The sequence below is a fragment of the Triturus cristatus genome, chromosome 9, assembly GCF_964204655.1.
Source record: "Triturus cristatus chromosome 9, aTriCri1.1, whole genome shotgun sequence".
Taxonomy (NCBI): Eukaryota; Metazoa; Chordata; class Amphibia; order Caudata; family Salamandridae; genus Triturus; species Triturus cristatus.
The window spans coordinates 670,037,784-670,054,097 of record NC_140592.1 but is presented as its reverse complement, the minus strand read 5'-3'; the positions used below and the strand labels follow the sequence as shown (position 1 = coordinate 670,054,097).

Here is a 16,314-nt window from a genome sequence, read left to right as displayed (position 1 = left end):
TAGAGCTACAGTGCATGTGCGCGGGTGCCGCGCTTGACCGCGATTACTACTTTCACTTTCGCGGCCGCTTTGATGTTTGATCGTGATCGCGATCACTTTCGCGGCTGCTTGGCATAGCCAATAGGTCTCGCTTTTGGGACCTTATAAGTATTTAGTTATGCAACTGTTGCATGGCTAAACACTTATAAGGTCCCAAAGGAGAGACCTATTGGCTATGCCAATGCTTGTTGTGACTGGCTTCGACCTTTTTGTCAATGACAAGTATTCCTTTTTTGCTCTGTTTTCCAAGATGTCTCTGAAAAAACCCACCGGGTTCACACCTTGTGGCGCCTGTCATCGACAGATGGCGGTGACAGACCTCCACTTGGTATGTCTGTGGTGCCTTGAGAAAGACCACGACTCTGCGTCATGTGCTGAGTGGCAGACGATAAACCCTAAGGCCATCCTTGAATGAGCCATGAAGCTTTTAGCAGTTTGTCATGCGACTTCACACCGCTCCAGGTGTTTTTTGGTGTGGAAGGTCTCTGGACCGCTCTTGGAGTTGATCATGTCGGTTCTCGTCCTGCTCCAGGAATTCTTCTGGTTAGTCTCACAAGAAAAAGTGCAAGAAATCGAAGCACTCTTTGCCTTCTCCGCATCACTGCCATTCTTCGGACGACGTGCGGGAACGATGCTCCAAATCCCAACGGCACTTACAGGTGGTCCGTATGCAGCTTTCCTCGGAAACTGGGTCTGCTTCGCGCTACCCTGAATTTCCCAGAGCTGGAGCGACCCATGCACATCTCCGAGAGTTGGATTTGGAAGGGTCTTCGTCTGGTCCACCACTGGCAGGTTCGCCCTCCATGCCAGTCGACCCCAAAGAATCTGCTAATGGATAAGGATGGGCCCCAGCTGCAACGTGGCCACCTCCCCAGAGGAACCATTCCAATGGCGCTGTTACTGGTTGTGCCACACCCATAGAGATTCCTGACTCAGATACAGAACTGGACCGGCGTCGCATGATGCAGTGTGAGAAGTTGGCCTGGTATATGCTGGTCACTAGTGTCAGGAATCCCCTCCCGCACATGGATTCCCTCCCACGATGCCACTTCCGTGAACCTGGTGCGCTTGGAGGAGAGCGGACTACAACTCCCAGAATTCTCTCCGGCAACAATTGCCTTTTGCCACTGAAGAGTTCTGGTTACATAACACCAAGGGGAACGCCTAGTTTTCATGTTATGCAACTCAAGAGTTCTGGTTACATAACACCAAGGGTAACGCCTAGTTTTCCTGTTATGCAACTCAAAAGTCATAGTTATACAACGCCGAGAGTACTACTTAAGGAGAAGATCACTGGGACTCGGCGTCGGATATTCTGATCTTTGCCGGAGTACCTGGTTGAGGTACACGGACCCGTTGGTGAGTTGAGCGGCGGAAGGAACATTCTAAGGAGCGGAGGAGAGGTGCTGGCGTGTGCTTCCTGCCCGTGTCCTGTCCCGTTCTGAGAGCCGTATTCAACGTCATTGGGCACAAGTCCCGTTGGTAGAGCCGAAGCTCCCAACGGCCTGACAATTTGGAGAAAACGAGGTTGGTGCGAGCCGAAGCTCCCAACCCTCGTTCCTTGGGTAAACACACGCTTAGAGCTAAGACGCTATCCAGGAGGTGTTTCCGCGTCTTAGCCATCGACACTCGTAGGAGAACTGGGATAGGTAGAGCGGCTGCTCCCATCCATTCTCTGCGCCACCTTGGGTATCATCACTTAAACCCGGATACAAGAGACGCACACCAGGAGGTGTTCCCAGCGTCTTTGTGTTGTGGCAGCACTCTGGGGGATACTGGTAGAGCGGCTGTTCCCAGGTGGTAGAGAGCCCGGCCGGGTGACTCCCACGTGCCCCCCGTAGATTCCACAACCTTGGAACTACCCTTCACAGCGGTCGAGTGGCATTGTCGGCCACTGCTTAGCACTGTGCCCTCCGTTGGAGCATACCGGGTCCGGTGTGCATGCGGAGGACGGTTAGACGAGCTGTGAATGGGTATCGTACTTTAACTGGTGATTCCAGTACCGGTATTCTTTGTTGTCTGTAGTTTATCTGTTTATTAAATCATCCTTAAACCTCCATTTCTCTGGTCCGTCGTCTGTTTGTCCCAACCCCGAGAAAGCCAGGACGTTACAACTAGTTAAAGAGGCCACCTTGCACCAGCACAATTCGACTCTTATGGTAGATAGGTTTAAGACAACCTTTTAAAGAAAGCTATGTTGTGGTAGCTGTGGAGAGCAGCCTTCAGGCTAGTCTTTAGAGGAATGTTAAGCAGCTTTTTTTGCCCCTTATAATCTCTTGAATCACTAAATGAAAGGACACCACACAGGTATATATATATATATAAAATATGTATGTATTTATTACAAGACACGCTCTACTAAGCTCTCTGTGAGATTAAAAGTCAAGGACATATGCACAAATCAACATTTCACAACAAGTTAATCACAAATATGGCTGGGGCCCTAGGGGCGTACCAGACCGTATACTAAAAAAGAGACTTGGGAATATCGACTTGTGAGGGGACAAGGCCTAGGGCCTTCAGAAGCGCTGGGGCCTCACTAATCCACCCAGGGCAGGTAAGTAAAGGACCCACAGGAGACGCATGCAGTGTGAGAACACAGCCGCGGATCCCAATTGACTTCAATGGAGCAAGTCACGGTTGGAATTTTAAAGTTTTAGGATACTTCGGGAGAGTCTACAAGCAAGTCACCTACAGGGTAAGTAGTTCTAGAGCCAATACACGCAAGAGCACCGTAGTGCTGGAGTTACCTCACCCAGGGAAGCCGGGTGCATAGGTGTCTTTTGGTGTTGGGTCGTGGCATCGTTTTTCAATGGGAGCCATAGAAGACTTGCTGCTTGTGAAGACGGGAGAAATGTCCCGTGGAATCCAAGGCTGGATTCAGAAGAAGAAAGACCTGAAAGCAGAGGGGACAGTGTTCAAAGTCACTTGGCAGTGACCCGGGGGCAAGGAAGCTGGATGCCCAGTCGTCGGGTGATTTCAGGTGATCACGGGTGTCTGGACTCTTCAGCCATGAGGTCCAGGAGGCGTCGACTATAACCAGAAGCTGGATTTGATGTGTCCCATGAAGTCTGCAGCTTACTGCGGTGTCGGCGACCAGATTGGAGCCAACAAGCCTTGGCAACAGCAAGTCTCGTGGAAAGTGTAAAAAGTCAGTGGTTCAGACCAGCAAGGTCTGAGGAACTCACCCAGCGAGGGTAAGTCAGGGCAAGCCTGGAGCAACCAGGGGAGCCCTTTGGTTTCGTAGAAAAGTCTTCTGGGGACCCACAAGCCAGCCGGCAAGGGATCGCGAAGACGCCCCGGGAGGATTCACTCACCAGGAGCCCACGGTCACTCAGGACGGGGTAGGCCTCTGATCTTCAGAGGAAATCCTGCTGGAGGCTTGGACCACAAGTGGTCCAGTGCACAAGTTCGTAGAACGTCGTGAAGGGGTTACACTCAAATAGTGCCCGGTACCCAGGTATTGCAGTTCCTCGTCACTCGTGGGGTCCACTTGCCTCAGCGTGGCTGGGGACTCACGATGGCCTTGGAGAAGTCAGGAAATCTTCTGGGGCTGCAGGGACTTCGGGCTCCGGTGGGAGTGGGAAAGTTTGCGACCGTTGATTCAAAGTTTTGGTGCGTGCCAAGCAGGGGAGTCACTCCTTGACTCCAAGGGAGATTCTTCAGTCTTCCAGAGGTAGTGGAACGTCGAAGGTCCAGGATTCTTCTTCAGAGCATCGTCCAGGGATATCTAGTTTGAAATGGCAAGGGTTCCCTAACTTATACTAGAAGGAAGGGAGGGACTAGCTCTATGACCCCACCTATGGGAGGGTCAGGGGAGTGGGTGGCTACACCCACTTCCCTTTGTCCAGTTTCGCGCCAGAGCAGGGGCTGGTAACCCCTGAACCGTTTTGAGCTGGCAAATGCACAGAGGAGCCTACTGCTCCCCCAGGTCAGGACTTCAAAGCACTCTAAGAGTGCACCCACCCAGCTCCAATACACTAAATCCTGTCTGGAAGGTGGTGACACCTCCCTGTGACAGGATGCCTTTTGTTGGGCCTCCTCCACTGAGAGTTTCAGTCAGCAGCAGGAGGGCAGCCCAGTGTCTGTGACTGGTGGCATCCATTTTGTGATGCCCGGGCTCTTCAGGATTCTACTGTGTTTCCACAGTGGGTACATGTCTATCCCTCTAGAAGGGTGGGATCATACTCCCACACCAGTTACTGGTATGGGGGTATGATTCCAAAGCGTTTGACACCAAACACAACATGTTTTGATGCAGCCATCCCAAAGTTAGCATTTACCGCTAGGTTATAATGCAGTTAAGAGTATATGGTTTAACCGCATCCACAAATGGCTTCAGAAAATAGACTCTGAGAGCTGCAGAGGGGCCCTGCTCAGGCAGAGCCACCCCCTCACATGGAAACCAAGCACCCTGCCCTCAGGATTGTTAGGGCTTGCCTTAGGGGTGACTGATAGGTTTATATGTGTGTGTAAGGTGAGATATAGGGAACCTATATATCTGTGATGAGTTTTAACACCACCTCACCCAGGCTGCAGTAGCAGGCCTGTGGTGTCAGGTTTAGTCTGCTTCCCAGGGGTGGCATAATACATGCTTCAGCCCCTGGTAGGCCTGTGAAGTACCTATGCCCTTGGTACCTAAGGTACCATATACTAGGGGCTCATAAGGTACCACAGTATCCAATCACTAGTTCATCTAATATGCACTCCAAGTTGTTTAGAGAGAACAGAAAGGCTGGGGCCCTGATTAGCAGGGTCCCAGTCAGACTATAGCCAGAAACCAGTGTTAACATCAGGAAAAAAGTGGGGGCAACATAAGTGCAGATCCTACTCTCCTACATGCAGCTTCTGGCCCAGCCAGGCCCACATGGCCTGAATTGGAGACCAAACCGTTTTTCACTGCAGGGCTCACTAAGACACATAAATGGAGGGGATCTGAGGATTCCAACACTGACTCCTGAGCTAAGCAATGGCTGATGACAACTGGTATGAGGACAGGACTGACACCAGTGGTCTGAATACCTCACCTAACACTGGACTCCTCTCTCCTCCCACAGTGGCCACAAAGCCTCTTTGCGATAGTGGTTTGGAGGGCGGATGAGGTCTTGTACCTAGAGCTGGCCACAATTCAAGTCAAAACATAAGTTGTGATGGAGGTGCTTCAACGGAAAGGCATCCCCCTTACTACCCTTCAAGGAAGCTGAAGTCACTCCTGGCTACCTTCCAGATGCCCCCTTTCATCAGAGCTGTTCTGGATACAGTGCAGTTCTGGGCTTATCCTCTGGCATAGTGAGTCCAGGATATTCAGGCTAGGATTCTGATGTTTCAGCTTCTGCCTTGGATTTTGGTGAGACTGACTCTGAGGCTGGTGGGTGCCATTGCCTCATGTTGGTAAAACATACCCATTGGCATATGCAGGCTCTGCAATGGGAACTGACTGTACAGCATCAGGGGAATCTCTCCAACCTGGTTTGGGGAAAGATACTGCCTTTGACCAGGAAGTTCTGCTTCTTTTCTCTGCTGCCCCTTTCCTTCACACCAAGCATTTAGCTTGTGCACTCTATTTCCCAGCTAGAAATGATAAAAATATGTCCGAGGCATGTGAGCTGTAGATCACATGCTTTGCATACTCCTGCCATCTAGTGTTGGGTCTGGATATTTGCAAGTTATTTTTCTTCGAAGAAGTCTTTCCAGTCACGAGGTAAGGTGTCTCCTCCTTTTGTTGCTAGTGCGCATGGGCATAGACTCCATTGTTAGACTGTTTTCCCGCAGAGGGGGGAAAATGGAGTTAGGAGTATGCAAAGCATGTGAATCTACAGCTCTACATGCCAGGAACAGATGCTTTCTGTGTCCGTAACATTATCATTAAGGATGCCTATACTTTTAGTCCTTGCTCTTTCTCCTTCACAACTCCAATCTAGTCACCTGCTAAAGTAGCATTTGCTGTGCCACAACTGTGCATGCTAGACAAAGCATGTTGGGACGGCCTATGTTGATGACAACTGCATACATTCAGGGATGGGGCTCTCAGAGTGGAACAGGAGCTCCAAAATATTTGAAATGACAGCCAGATCAGTCAAAAATCATTCTTATGTGCCCAGTTGATTCCTAAATGTTTGCTTTTCCTCGGCCAGATTATGGCCTGTATAGGAGGTATGAATCTGTCTACCATAGCGCTTGTGAATGCAAGTGTTTTCTATTACCTATGTTTGCTTCAGATCTTTCCGAAAGAGCAGAATGGTTTTTGCTGTGTTGTTGTTTCACGTGAACTACCACAATAATACGTCTACTGTGCAATGAACACATCACAACTGCTATAAGAATACTCTTTTAAGTCTATCTTTAGTACTGTATGCATTACCCATGAGACCCTCAATGGCTGAGCTCAGTTATTAAATCAGATGCTTCCACCCTTACCATCCATCAAGGTTTCTTAGATCATCAGCAGCAAATCTTTTAGCAATTGCATGAGGCTAAACAGATTGGAGTACGGTTATACTCCACAATTATATGCCAACTCTAAAACATGCCCTAATGAGCTACACAAATAAACATAAGTGCACTATTAAGTATCTCCTTAGTTGGGTGGTGAATTTATGCCATTTAAACATTCAAGATTGCCCACTTTCTACAGGTTATATGCCCAAGACTGCTACTTGATTTCACAGGCATAAACCATGCTCTAACATCCGAAAGGCTCAACGTGCAGGTCTCTTCTCTTGCACTATGTAATTTCCTCAAATCTTCATAGGGTAGTGACTGAATTGAAGCATAGCTCCCTTCCTTTTCTTTTCCCCAGCATACTGACATGACATTCTGTAGTTTCTAATGCTATTTATTAAGATATAACACAAATACTTAAATAAAGCCAAAGCTTAGATCATGTTTCTGCTGTTAGTTCTCATGAGCTACTATGGATGAGGAATGTAAAGTGAGATTTGGAATGGTAGCCCCTGTATTTGTAAAAGTTTGAGTGTCAAAATGTGGTGTTTTGATTTTGTGACAGTTTTGGGTTCATCTGTAACTCTAGCTCTTTCCACCAGGAGTCCTACAACAACGTGAAGCAGTGGCTCCAGGAAATCGACCGCTACGCCAGCGAGAATGTAAATAAACTGATGGTTGGCAACAAGTGTGACTTGACCACCAAGAAGGTGGTGGACTTCACCACGGCCAAGGTGTGTATTTAAGAAAGAAGGACAAAGGACAGCTGATGGGTGTGTCAAAAAGAATCAACATACTACTGAAATATGCTGAACATATATGTGAGAACTGAGAAAATAGATAATCATAGGTACAGATACCACCACATACATGGCTGCCTGTATCCTTGTAAGAGTTGAGAGGCATACTATGTAATAAAATGATCACTCCTTCAGAAAACCAAACCAGAAATAATTAGCAGAGAGATTGAGCGTAGTTGTGGAAAGGGAGACAGATATGTTCGAGGCATATAAGCTGCAAATTACACACTGTGCATAGATCGCCATCTGGTGTTGGGCCCGGATGTTTGCAGTTGTTTTTCCTCTTGGAAAGTCTTTGGAAGTCACGAGGTATGTGACTCCTCCTTTGGATCATATTGCGCATGGGCTTCGGCTCCATCGTCCGATTGTTTTTTTTTTTCCGCCATCGGGCTCTGATGTATTCTTCGCGCTCCGGTTCTGAACCGTTCTAATTGGCGCGCAATCCTTCCATTTCCGCGGTATTGTTTCGATCGCGATCCCCACACTCGACGCGACTCTCATCCTTCGAAGTCTTCGATTCCGGTTGTCGACGAAGACCTTCGGGCCTACCTGAACTCCGGTCCTGGCTAATGGAAAGTACTCCATTTAAGAAGTGTCCTCGATGTGGGTCTAAGTTTCCCCACACTGATCTCCATGAGGTGTGCAACCTCTGCCTCTCCCCAGAACACAAGGCTCGAGTCTGTCCGGCGTGCAAATCCTTCCGGTCGAAGAAGACCATTCGGGACCGAAGGGCGAGGAGAACCATGGCACACGTTGACAGCAATCCCCGACTACCTCTTCGGAGAAGGCGTTGATGTCCCTGAAGAGCAGCACATCGAAGAGGGCCTTGTCAGCACCTCCGAAGCAGACGACTCGGATGTCGAGGACATCACTCCGGCACAGAGGGGCGTGAGTACTAACATTGACCCCCACCCTCGACGGCACCGAAAAAAGGCTTCAGTCACACCTTCGCCCTCGGGCCTAGGCACGACCAAAGACACTGCTTTCCTTACCTCGCTTTTGGGCCCGGTTAAGAAGCCCACCAAGCCTTCTGGCGGCTCGGGCTCGAGCCAGCCTGCCGTCGGTGCCGATAAACACTCCTCCGCACCGGTGCCGAAAAAGAAAATGGCCTTCTCCTCCTCGCCGAGCTCCACGCCAAAGGACTCTGCGCCGAAAACTGGCACTAGCTCCTCGGTACCGACACCATCCCCGGAGCAGAGCAAAAAGCCAAAGGCCCTCGAAACACACACCTCGAAGCCGAAGGTCATCTCGGAGCCGACAAAACAACCGGATATTTCTAAGCCGCACAGTTCAAAACAACGAACCGATGCCAGCTACAAGGCTAAATAAGCATTGGCATAGCCAATAGGTCTCGCCTTTGGGACCTTATAAGTGTTTAGCCATGCAACAGTTGCATAACTAAATACTTATAATCTCCCAAAAGCGAGACCTATTGGCTATTCCAAGCGGCCGTGAAAGTGATCGCTCGCGATCGAACATCAAAGCGGCGAAAGTGAAAGTAATCTCACTAATGTGCGGCGCGCGCGCGCCCGCGCACATGCACTGTAGCTCTAGGCTGGCCTGGTAGCACTTTTTGGAGCACTCTCAAGTCTCGCCAGACCAGCGCATGTGCTGGGTCAGGCGAGACCTAAAAACATACGGCTCAGACACCTTCGGTGCCGACGGATCGGCCACTCACAGACTAACTATTTCGGCCCGATCCACTACAAAAGACACTGGTCAAGGACCCTAAAACTGGACATTTGATGCTCCGCATCAAAAAGAGACCGCTGGACAAGCCTGCCCCAGCTCCACCTCCAAAGAGAAGAGACTTTGCTACCTACCCTTTAAGAATACCTTCACCCCCCCCCCCCTCCTCCTCCTCCTCCTCCTCCTCCGCCACCTCCTCCATCTCCTCCACCTCCCCCCACCTCATCATTCCCCCACACCCTCTCCTGATGAGGATGTTGACGATGTCTACGATGACACAGGGGACGGGCCCCATGACCAGCCCACAGGGGACCCCACTCTTACAGGCTCCCCAGACCCATGGGACGACTACAACATTCCAGACGTCCCTAATTTCCCGCAGGACGACCTTTACCCTTCAAGACCGTCCCCCCTGAAGACACAATGGGGTTAAACCAATTACTCCATAGGGCGGCACACTACCACGGAGCTGATCTCAATACAGACCCCGTGGAGGAGGACTTCCTCCTCGATACCTTTGATACTACACACAAGACCACTTCCACCCTGCCCATGTTAAAAGGGGTTATCAAGCAGGTGCCTGAAGTCTTTAAAGACCCAGTCAGGGCCAGAGTCATCAACCCTCACATCGAGAAGAAGTATAAGGCAGCCCCAACAGACCCCACCTACATCAGAGGGCCCGCACCACTAGACTCGCTGGTAGTCTCCACTGCAAGGAAGCGTGCAAACTCCCAGGCATCAGGCGAAGCACAACCACCTGATAAGGAGTCCAAACTCCTAGACGCCTCTGGCAAGCGCACTGCATCCCAGGCGGCCAACATATGGCGCATCGCAAACACACAAGCGCTTTTGGCAAGATATGACGGGGCACATTATGACGAACTAAAAGCCATAATGCAACAGCTCCCTGACAAGTACAATAATAGAGCCAACGAGTTAATCCAGGAGGGTAAAACCATTACCAACACCTCCATTGCTGCGCCCTAGATGTAGCTGACACCGCCTCTAGGGCAATTAACACCAGCGTCCTCCTCCGTAGGCATGCCTGGCTACGTATTTCAGGTTTCAAACCTAAGGTGCAGACTTCCATCCTGAACCACCCCTTTGACGTTGCCCTGGAAAAAATGAAAAAGGGCACCGATACGGCAAAGTCTATGGGAAACTTAGTCACACTCTCCCAGGCGCTCCTTTCGCTGCTCTTCCTTTCGCAGCACCTCCAGAGGCGGCTACTCAGACAGCGCCTCGACTTCCTATAAAACCCCTACCAAATCTACCTTCACTAGGGGTTACCAGAGAGGCGGCTACAGGGGAAACAACAATAAAGGCAGAGGCAAACCTAACACCTCCCACTCTGCCTTCACCCCTGTTCAATGACTTCCCTCCACTCCCCCCACACCATTCCACTCCAGACAGGGGCAGACGCCACAATTTCCTTCCTGTCTGGACTACTATCAAGACAAGTGGGTAACACAGATAATTCGGTCAGGCTACTGCCTCGAACTAACATCTAGCCCCCCCCCCCCCAAACTTTCCACCCAAACAACGTCCAATGTCACAGGAACATTTGTCACTTCTAAAGCAGGAGGCGATCAACCTCCTACAAAAGAGTGCGATAGAACTAGTTCCTGCCCACCAACAAAATATGGGAGTTTACTCCCTATATTTTCTCATACCAAAAAGAGACGACACTCTACGGCCCATCCTGGACCTCAGACCCTTAAATCACTATATACACGCAGACCATTTCCACATGGTCACACTCCAGCAGGTACTTCCCCTGCTCTCCCAAAACGACTTCCTTGCCACCCTAGACCTCAAGGACACCTATTTCCACGTCCCCGTTCACAAAGCTCACAAAGTTTCTCAGGTTTGTAGTGGACGGTCAACATTAGCAATTCAAGGTGCTCCCATTCGGAGTCACCACAGCACCATGAGTGTTTACCAAGTGCCTAGCAGTAGTGGCAGCACACCTGCGAAGACAACACATCCACGTCTTCCCATATCTAGACGACTGGCTAATAAAAGCCAGCTCATACAACTAGTGTGTACAACACACTCGCGCCACTATCCAGCTACTTCACGACTTGGGCTTCACAGTAAACCACACAAAGTCCCATCTGCAACCGTCCCACGTAAAACAATACCTCGGTGCCACCATAGACACCTCAAAAGCGCTAGCCTACCCCAGTCCGGCCAGTATAGCAAGCATTCAGGCTCTACGTGCCAAATTTCAGCCGGAACACTCTTTCAGCTCGAGTGTTCATGCAACTAATAGGAATGATGGCCTCCTGCATATTCATAGTACCCCACGCAAGACTCCAAATGCGTCTTCTCCAAGAGTGCTTAACGCGCCAATGGAACCAGGCCCAGGGTCAATTAACAGGTCTGGTGTTCGTAGACGGTCGTGCCCATCGCTCTCTGCAGTGGTGGACCATCAAAAACCTTTCCAAAGGGTGACCGTTCCTGGACCCGGTTCCTCAGATGGTACTGACAGCGGACGCATCGCTCTTCGGCTGGGGAGCTCACCTACTACATCACACCATGCAGGGCAGGTGGACACCTCAACAAAAGTTACTCCACATCAACCATCTGGAGTTACTAGCCATATTCTTAGCCCTAAAATCCTTTCAAACACATATATCAGGCAAGGCAGTCCTAGTCCACACAGACAACATGACAGCCACGTACTATATACAAAAACAAGGGGGCACACACTCTCCGCAGCTCTCTCAGGTAGCACAGAGCATATGGAGATGGGTCATACCCCAAAAAATCTTTCTCCTAGCCCAACTTGTCCCAGTAGTCCATAACACTATGGCCGATCTGCTGAGCAGACAAACACAACCGATCCATGAGTAGGAACTCCATCCGCAAGTTCTTCACCCGTACTTTCAACCGTGGGGGCAGCCACAGATAGACCTCTTCGCCACCAACAAACGTCAAATGCCCAAGCTTCGCCGCCAGGTATCCACACCCATTGTCCAAAGGCAATGCGATCTGGATGAACTGGTCAGGCAAATTTGCGTACGCTTTTCCGCCTCTCCCACTCATTCCATTAGTGATGCGCAAACTACAGCAACACTCCCTAACTCTCATCCTAGTTGCTCCCACTTGGGCCAGACATCCATGGTACACCACATCGCTGGAACTATCAGTGGTACCGCACCAAAAGTTACACCTTTCTCCACGCCTCTTAACTCTGAACCAAGGAGCGATCAGACACCCGGACCCAGCTCAGCTCAACCTTGCGATCTGGCTCCTGAAATCTTCCCCCAGACTGTATGAACGTCATTAGAGAAGCTAGATGACCTACCACTAGAGCTTGCTACGCAGCCAAGTGGAAACGTTTTGTGGTCTATTGTCACAACAATAACTTCAATCCCCTAGATGTGTCCATTCAACACATCATAGGCTATTTACTACACCTACAAAGATGCAATCTAGCCAACACGTCTATTAGACTGCACCTTGCAGCCATAGCAGCTTATCTACAAAACAGGCAGCATCTATCACTCTTTAGAGTACCTGCCATCAAAGTCTTCATGGAAAGCCTCAAGAGAATAATTCCCCCCCAGAGTGCCACCCTCACCTGTGTGGAACCTAAACATCGTTCTCACAAGACTAATAGGGCCTCCCTTTGAACCTCTACACAAATGAGAACTTCAATTCTTAACATAGAAAACAGCTTTTCTTGTAGCCATCACTTCCCTCAGAAGGGTCAGTGAAATACAAGCGCTCACCATTCAAGAACCTTTTCTGAAAATGCACCATAACAAGGTTGTTCTCCGTACTAATCCAAAATTCCTCCCTAAAGTCATTTCTCCCTTTCACCTAAACCAAACTGTGGAACTACCCGTATTCTTCTCGCAGCCACAGACCGTTGCAGAAAGAGCTCTCCACACATTAGATGTCAAACGAGCCTTACTCTACTACATCGAGAGAACACAACCCTTTCGTAAGACCAAACAACTGTTAGTGTCTTACTCACCACCACACAAAGGCAACCCCATCTCCAAATCTGGGCTAGCTAGGTGGATTGTCAAATGCATACAGATTTGCTACCACAAAGTAAAACAAACGCAATCTGTTCCCCCTAAAGCCCACTCTACACGTAAGATAGGGGCTTCCATGGCATTCTTAGGGAACATCCCCTTAGATGATATCTGCAAAGCAGCTAAATGGTCAACACCATACACTTTCACTAAACACTATTGTGTAGATGTGCAAACTAAGCAACAAGCTAGTGTGGGCCAGGCTGTACTCAAAACATTGTTTCATACCACTGCAACAGAAACTAGTGGTCGCTGCTAGGAGCGAGTACTGCTATATAATCTATGCACAGTGAGTAATCTGCAGCTCATATGCCTCGAACGGCAAATGCTACTTACCAGTATGCATCTGTTCTTGGCATGTAGAGCTGCAGATCTACACACGCCCACCCGCCTCCCAGGCTACCTTTATCTGTTCCAGTTTATCTTATTTAGATACAGCACACATGGGCATCTTCACTGCTGTTACTACGCTCCATCATTTCCCTGCTGGCGAAAAACAATCTGACGATGGAGCCGAAGCCTATGCGCAGTACGATCCAAAGGAGGAGTCGCATACCTCGTGACTTCCAAAGACTTTCCAAGAGAAAAACAACTGCAAACATCCGGGCCCAACACCAAATGGCGGTCTATGCACAGTGTGTAGATCTGCAGCTCTACATGCCAAGAACAGATGCATACTGGTAAGTAGCATTTGCCTTCCTTGCCAATGGAAATCTTCAAGTGTGTGATCGACAGAGAAAGGGACAATTTCCACATGTTTTGTATTTCATTTTTTTAATTATCCAAGCCATTTTTCACAACAATGTGATTTAGTTAACCACTGGAATATATTTCTCACTCAGTCAAAGTCTGAGGTAGGGATGTGCTGTCTCAATATGTGTTTTTTTGGCATCTATCATTTACTTTTCATTGCCCTATGACAACTTCCTGGCTTTGGAAATTATGTATTTCGCATTTCTTTTCGTACTAGGAATTTTAATTTTTCTGCACGGAATTGGGACATTAAGTGCAGAACCCTGCAATTCCAACAGTTGTTATTCTACCCCTGATATGACTCCTCACTTAACCATCTTGCCCCTCAGTATATTTTCCCTTTGCAGATCATATGACTTGGTTCCGGAAAAGTAAGCCGTCTGTTAAATTAAACCAAAACAATAATAAGCTAATTGGACCGATGAGTTTTTTCTCCATTGGCTGTTCTTTTTAAAGAGGGTTATTTGAGGACACTACAGTGGATAGGTGCATGTCACTTCTGAGGTACTTGTAGTGTTGTTCAACTTTACAATGTTGTGTACTTTGCAAGAAAACACTACTTGCTAAATAATTCTGAACACCTTTTGAATTGTGTAGGTTTTGCTCATTTTAATAAATTTTGTACAAAATTCTGTGCAGTTATACAAGTACTCCCATTGTCGCTTTTTGAATAATGGAATGTACACTTCGATGAGTACTTATTTTCTGATGAATTCTGTGCTTTTTTCTGGATACTTCCATTTGTTTTGTAAAGGTTTCTTCGCATTTTATGAAGATTTCTATTTATTTTCTGAAGGATAGTATACTTTTTGTTTTGTATACACTTTCTGAGCTACTTTATGCACTCTTGTGAGGCATTTTTTGTACCTCATGAGGAAGTATTCGCAGCTTGTGAGGAATTTGTGTACTTGTTAAAGAATTTTAAGCATGTTTTGTAGCTTTCTGTACCCCTTTTGACGAATGGTGTAAAACATCTAATGAATTATTTGTACTCTTAATCAACTATCTACACTTAAGTAGGTTTTGATATAGAAATCCAATTATTTATACAAATCTGAATAAGGCGTTTTTAATATTATTTAACTTGTGATTAGATAAAGAATAAATCCGATATTGTTTTGGTTGTACGGTGGTATTAAATCACAATTTATCTTTCTTTAGCATTTCCTGAAATTGTTCAGAAGTTGCCTATTTCTTTTAACCTTCGGGGGTTCTCCTATTTACATAATCTTTCAGAGATGGATGATCATCATTCTACTGGATTGTTTCAGGACAAGCCCTTGCTAATTCAGTGTTTATTTTTATTTATGTTACACATTATTTTTGTTTGCATTAAGACACAATCGTTGGACAGATCCTAGCAATATCATTAGCCCTGCACCTACAGAAAAGCATCTTTCTTATTTAAAGCACTATTGTGCTGGCTTTAAAAAAATAAATAAAAAAAAACACCCGAAAACAAGATGCGGCACAATATCTTTATTGTGCACCAAAATAAGGAAGGCGCGTTTCGGCGTTCGCCTTTGTCAAGTGAATATCATACATCAAATTCCTTTCGAAATAGACTTGAACAGTTTATGAACATAGAAAAGTTTCTTTTGTGCACGATCTTAAGGATTCCAGCTGTATTAATAATTCATCCACAGCTTTGCCTGCAATATTCATCTGATACATTGTATCATGGTAATGAATCCGTAACAATGAAAACCAATAATAAAAACCTTGTCAGAAGAGATAAGAAATCGCATTGAGATCGCATTGTTAAAGTTTTGAGTTCAAGTTGTAGTCAAAATAGCAAGGCAACCTTGAAACCGTAACCCATTCCAGTTCTAATTGTTCATAATTATTATACGAATTCTAACTATATTGTTGATTCCCAGATTTACCTGATATAATGCGTCATGCTAATGCGATAAAACAATGACAAGGGAAAACCAATTTGACAATGACATTTCATGTTCAACTATAGTCAAAACAGCGAACCAAGATTATGACTCTAGTATGATGTATGCCATTGCAGTACCCCCTTTTTTTATAGCACTATTTTTTCATAATTGGTTAAATGAGTCGGCACCCTATTGCTGAATACAAGTGCCATCCGACAATAACAACTCATTACACACTTGAGCATGGCTGGTACCTCTATATTGGTTGGGGTATACCAACTATCAATGTATTGTGCCAGAGGAGTGTTAGCGCTGATCTCTCTATACAGCTAATGGCAATTGCTGCTGAAATGTCAGTTTGCGATCTTATTTCTATCTGACATCTTCCATCTAATATATTTACTGGAAGAACTGGTTCATGGACAGGTCACATATCCATATGTGACCTGTCCATGAACCAGTTCTTCCAGTAAATATATTAGATGGAAGATGATATATATATATATATATATATATATATATATATATATATATACACATACACACACACACACTTTTCCTGTAACCCAACAGTTCTGTCATCAATGCAGCTTGAGTTTCATGTACTTTTGGCAAAAATAAACATATGTGCACTTTTAAGTGTCTCCTTGGTTG

The 16,314-nt window shown here is 47.1% G+C and overlaps 1 protein-coding gene across 1 annotated transcript in view; it reads left to right on the top strand.

The window, feature by feature from the left end:
* Positions 1-16,314, top strand: part of RAB1B (RAB1B, member RAS oncogene family) — a 194,481-nt gene that overhangs the window by 111,053 nt on the left and 67,114 nt on the right. The window contains exon 5 of the mRNA XM_085625736.1: positions 7,083-7,214. Within this exon, the coding sequence (XP_085481862.1) occupies positions 7,083-7,214 (132 nt within the window). The remainder of the gene's footprint in view (positions 1-7,082; positions 7,215-16,314) is intronic.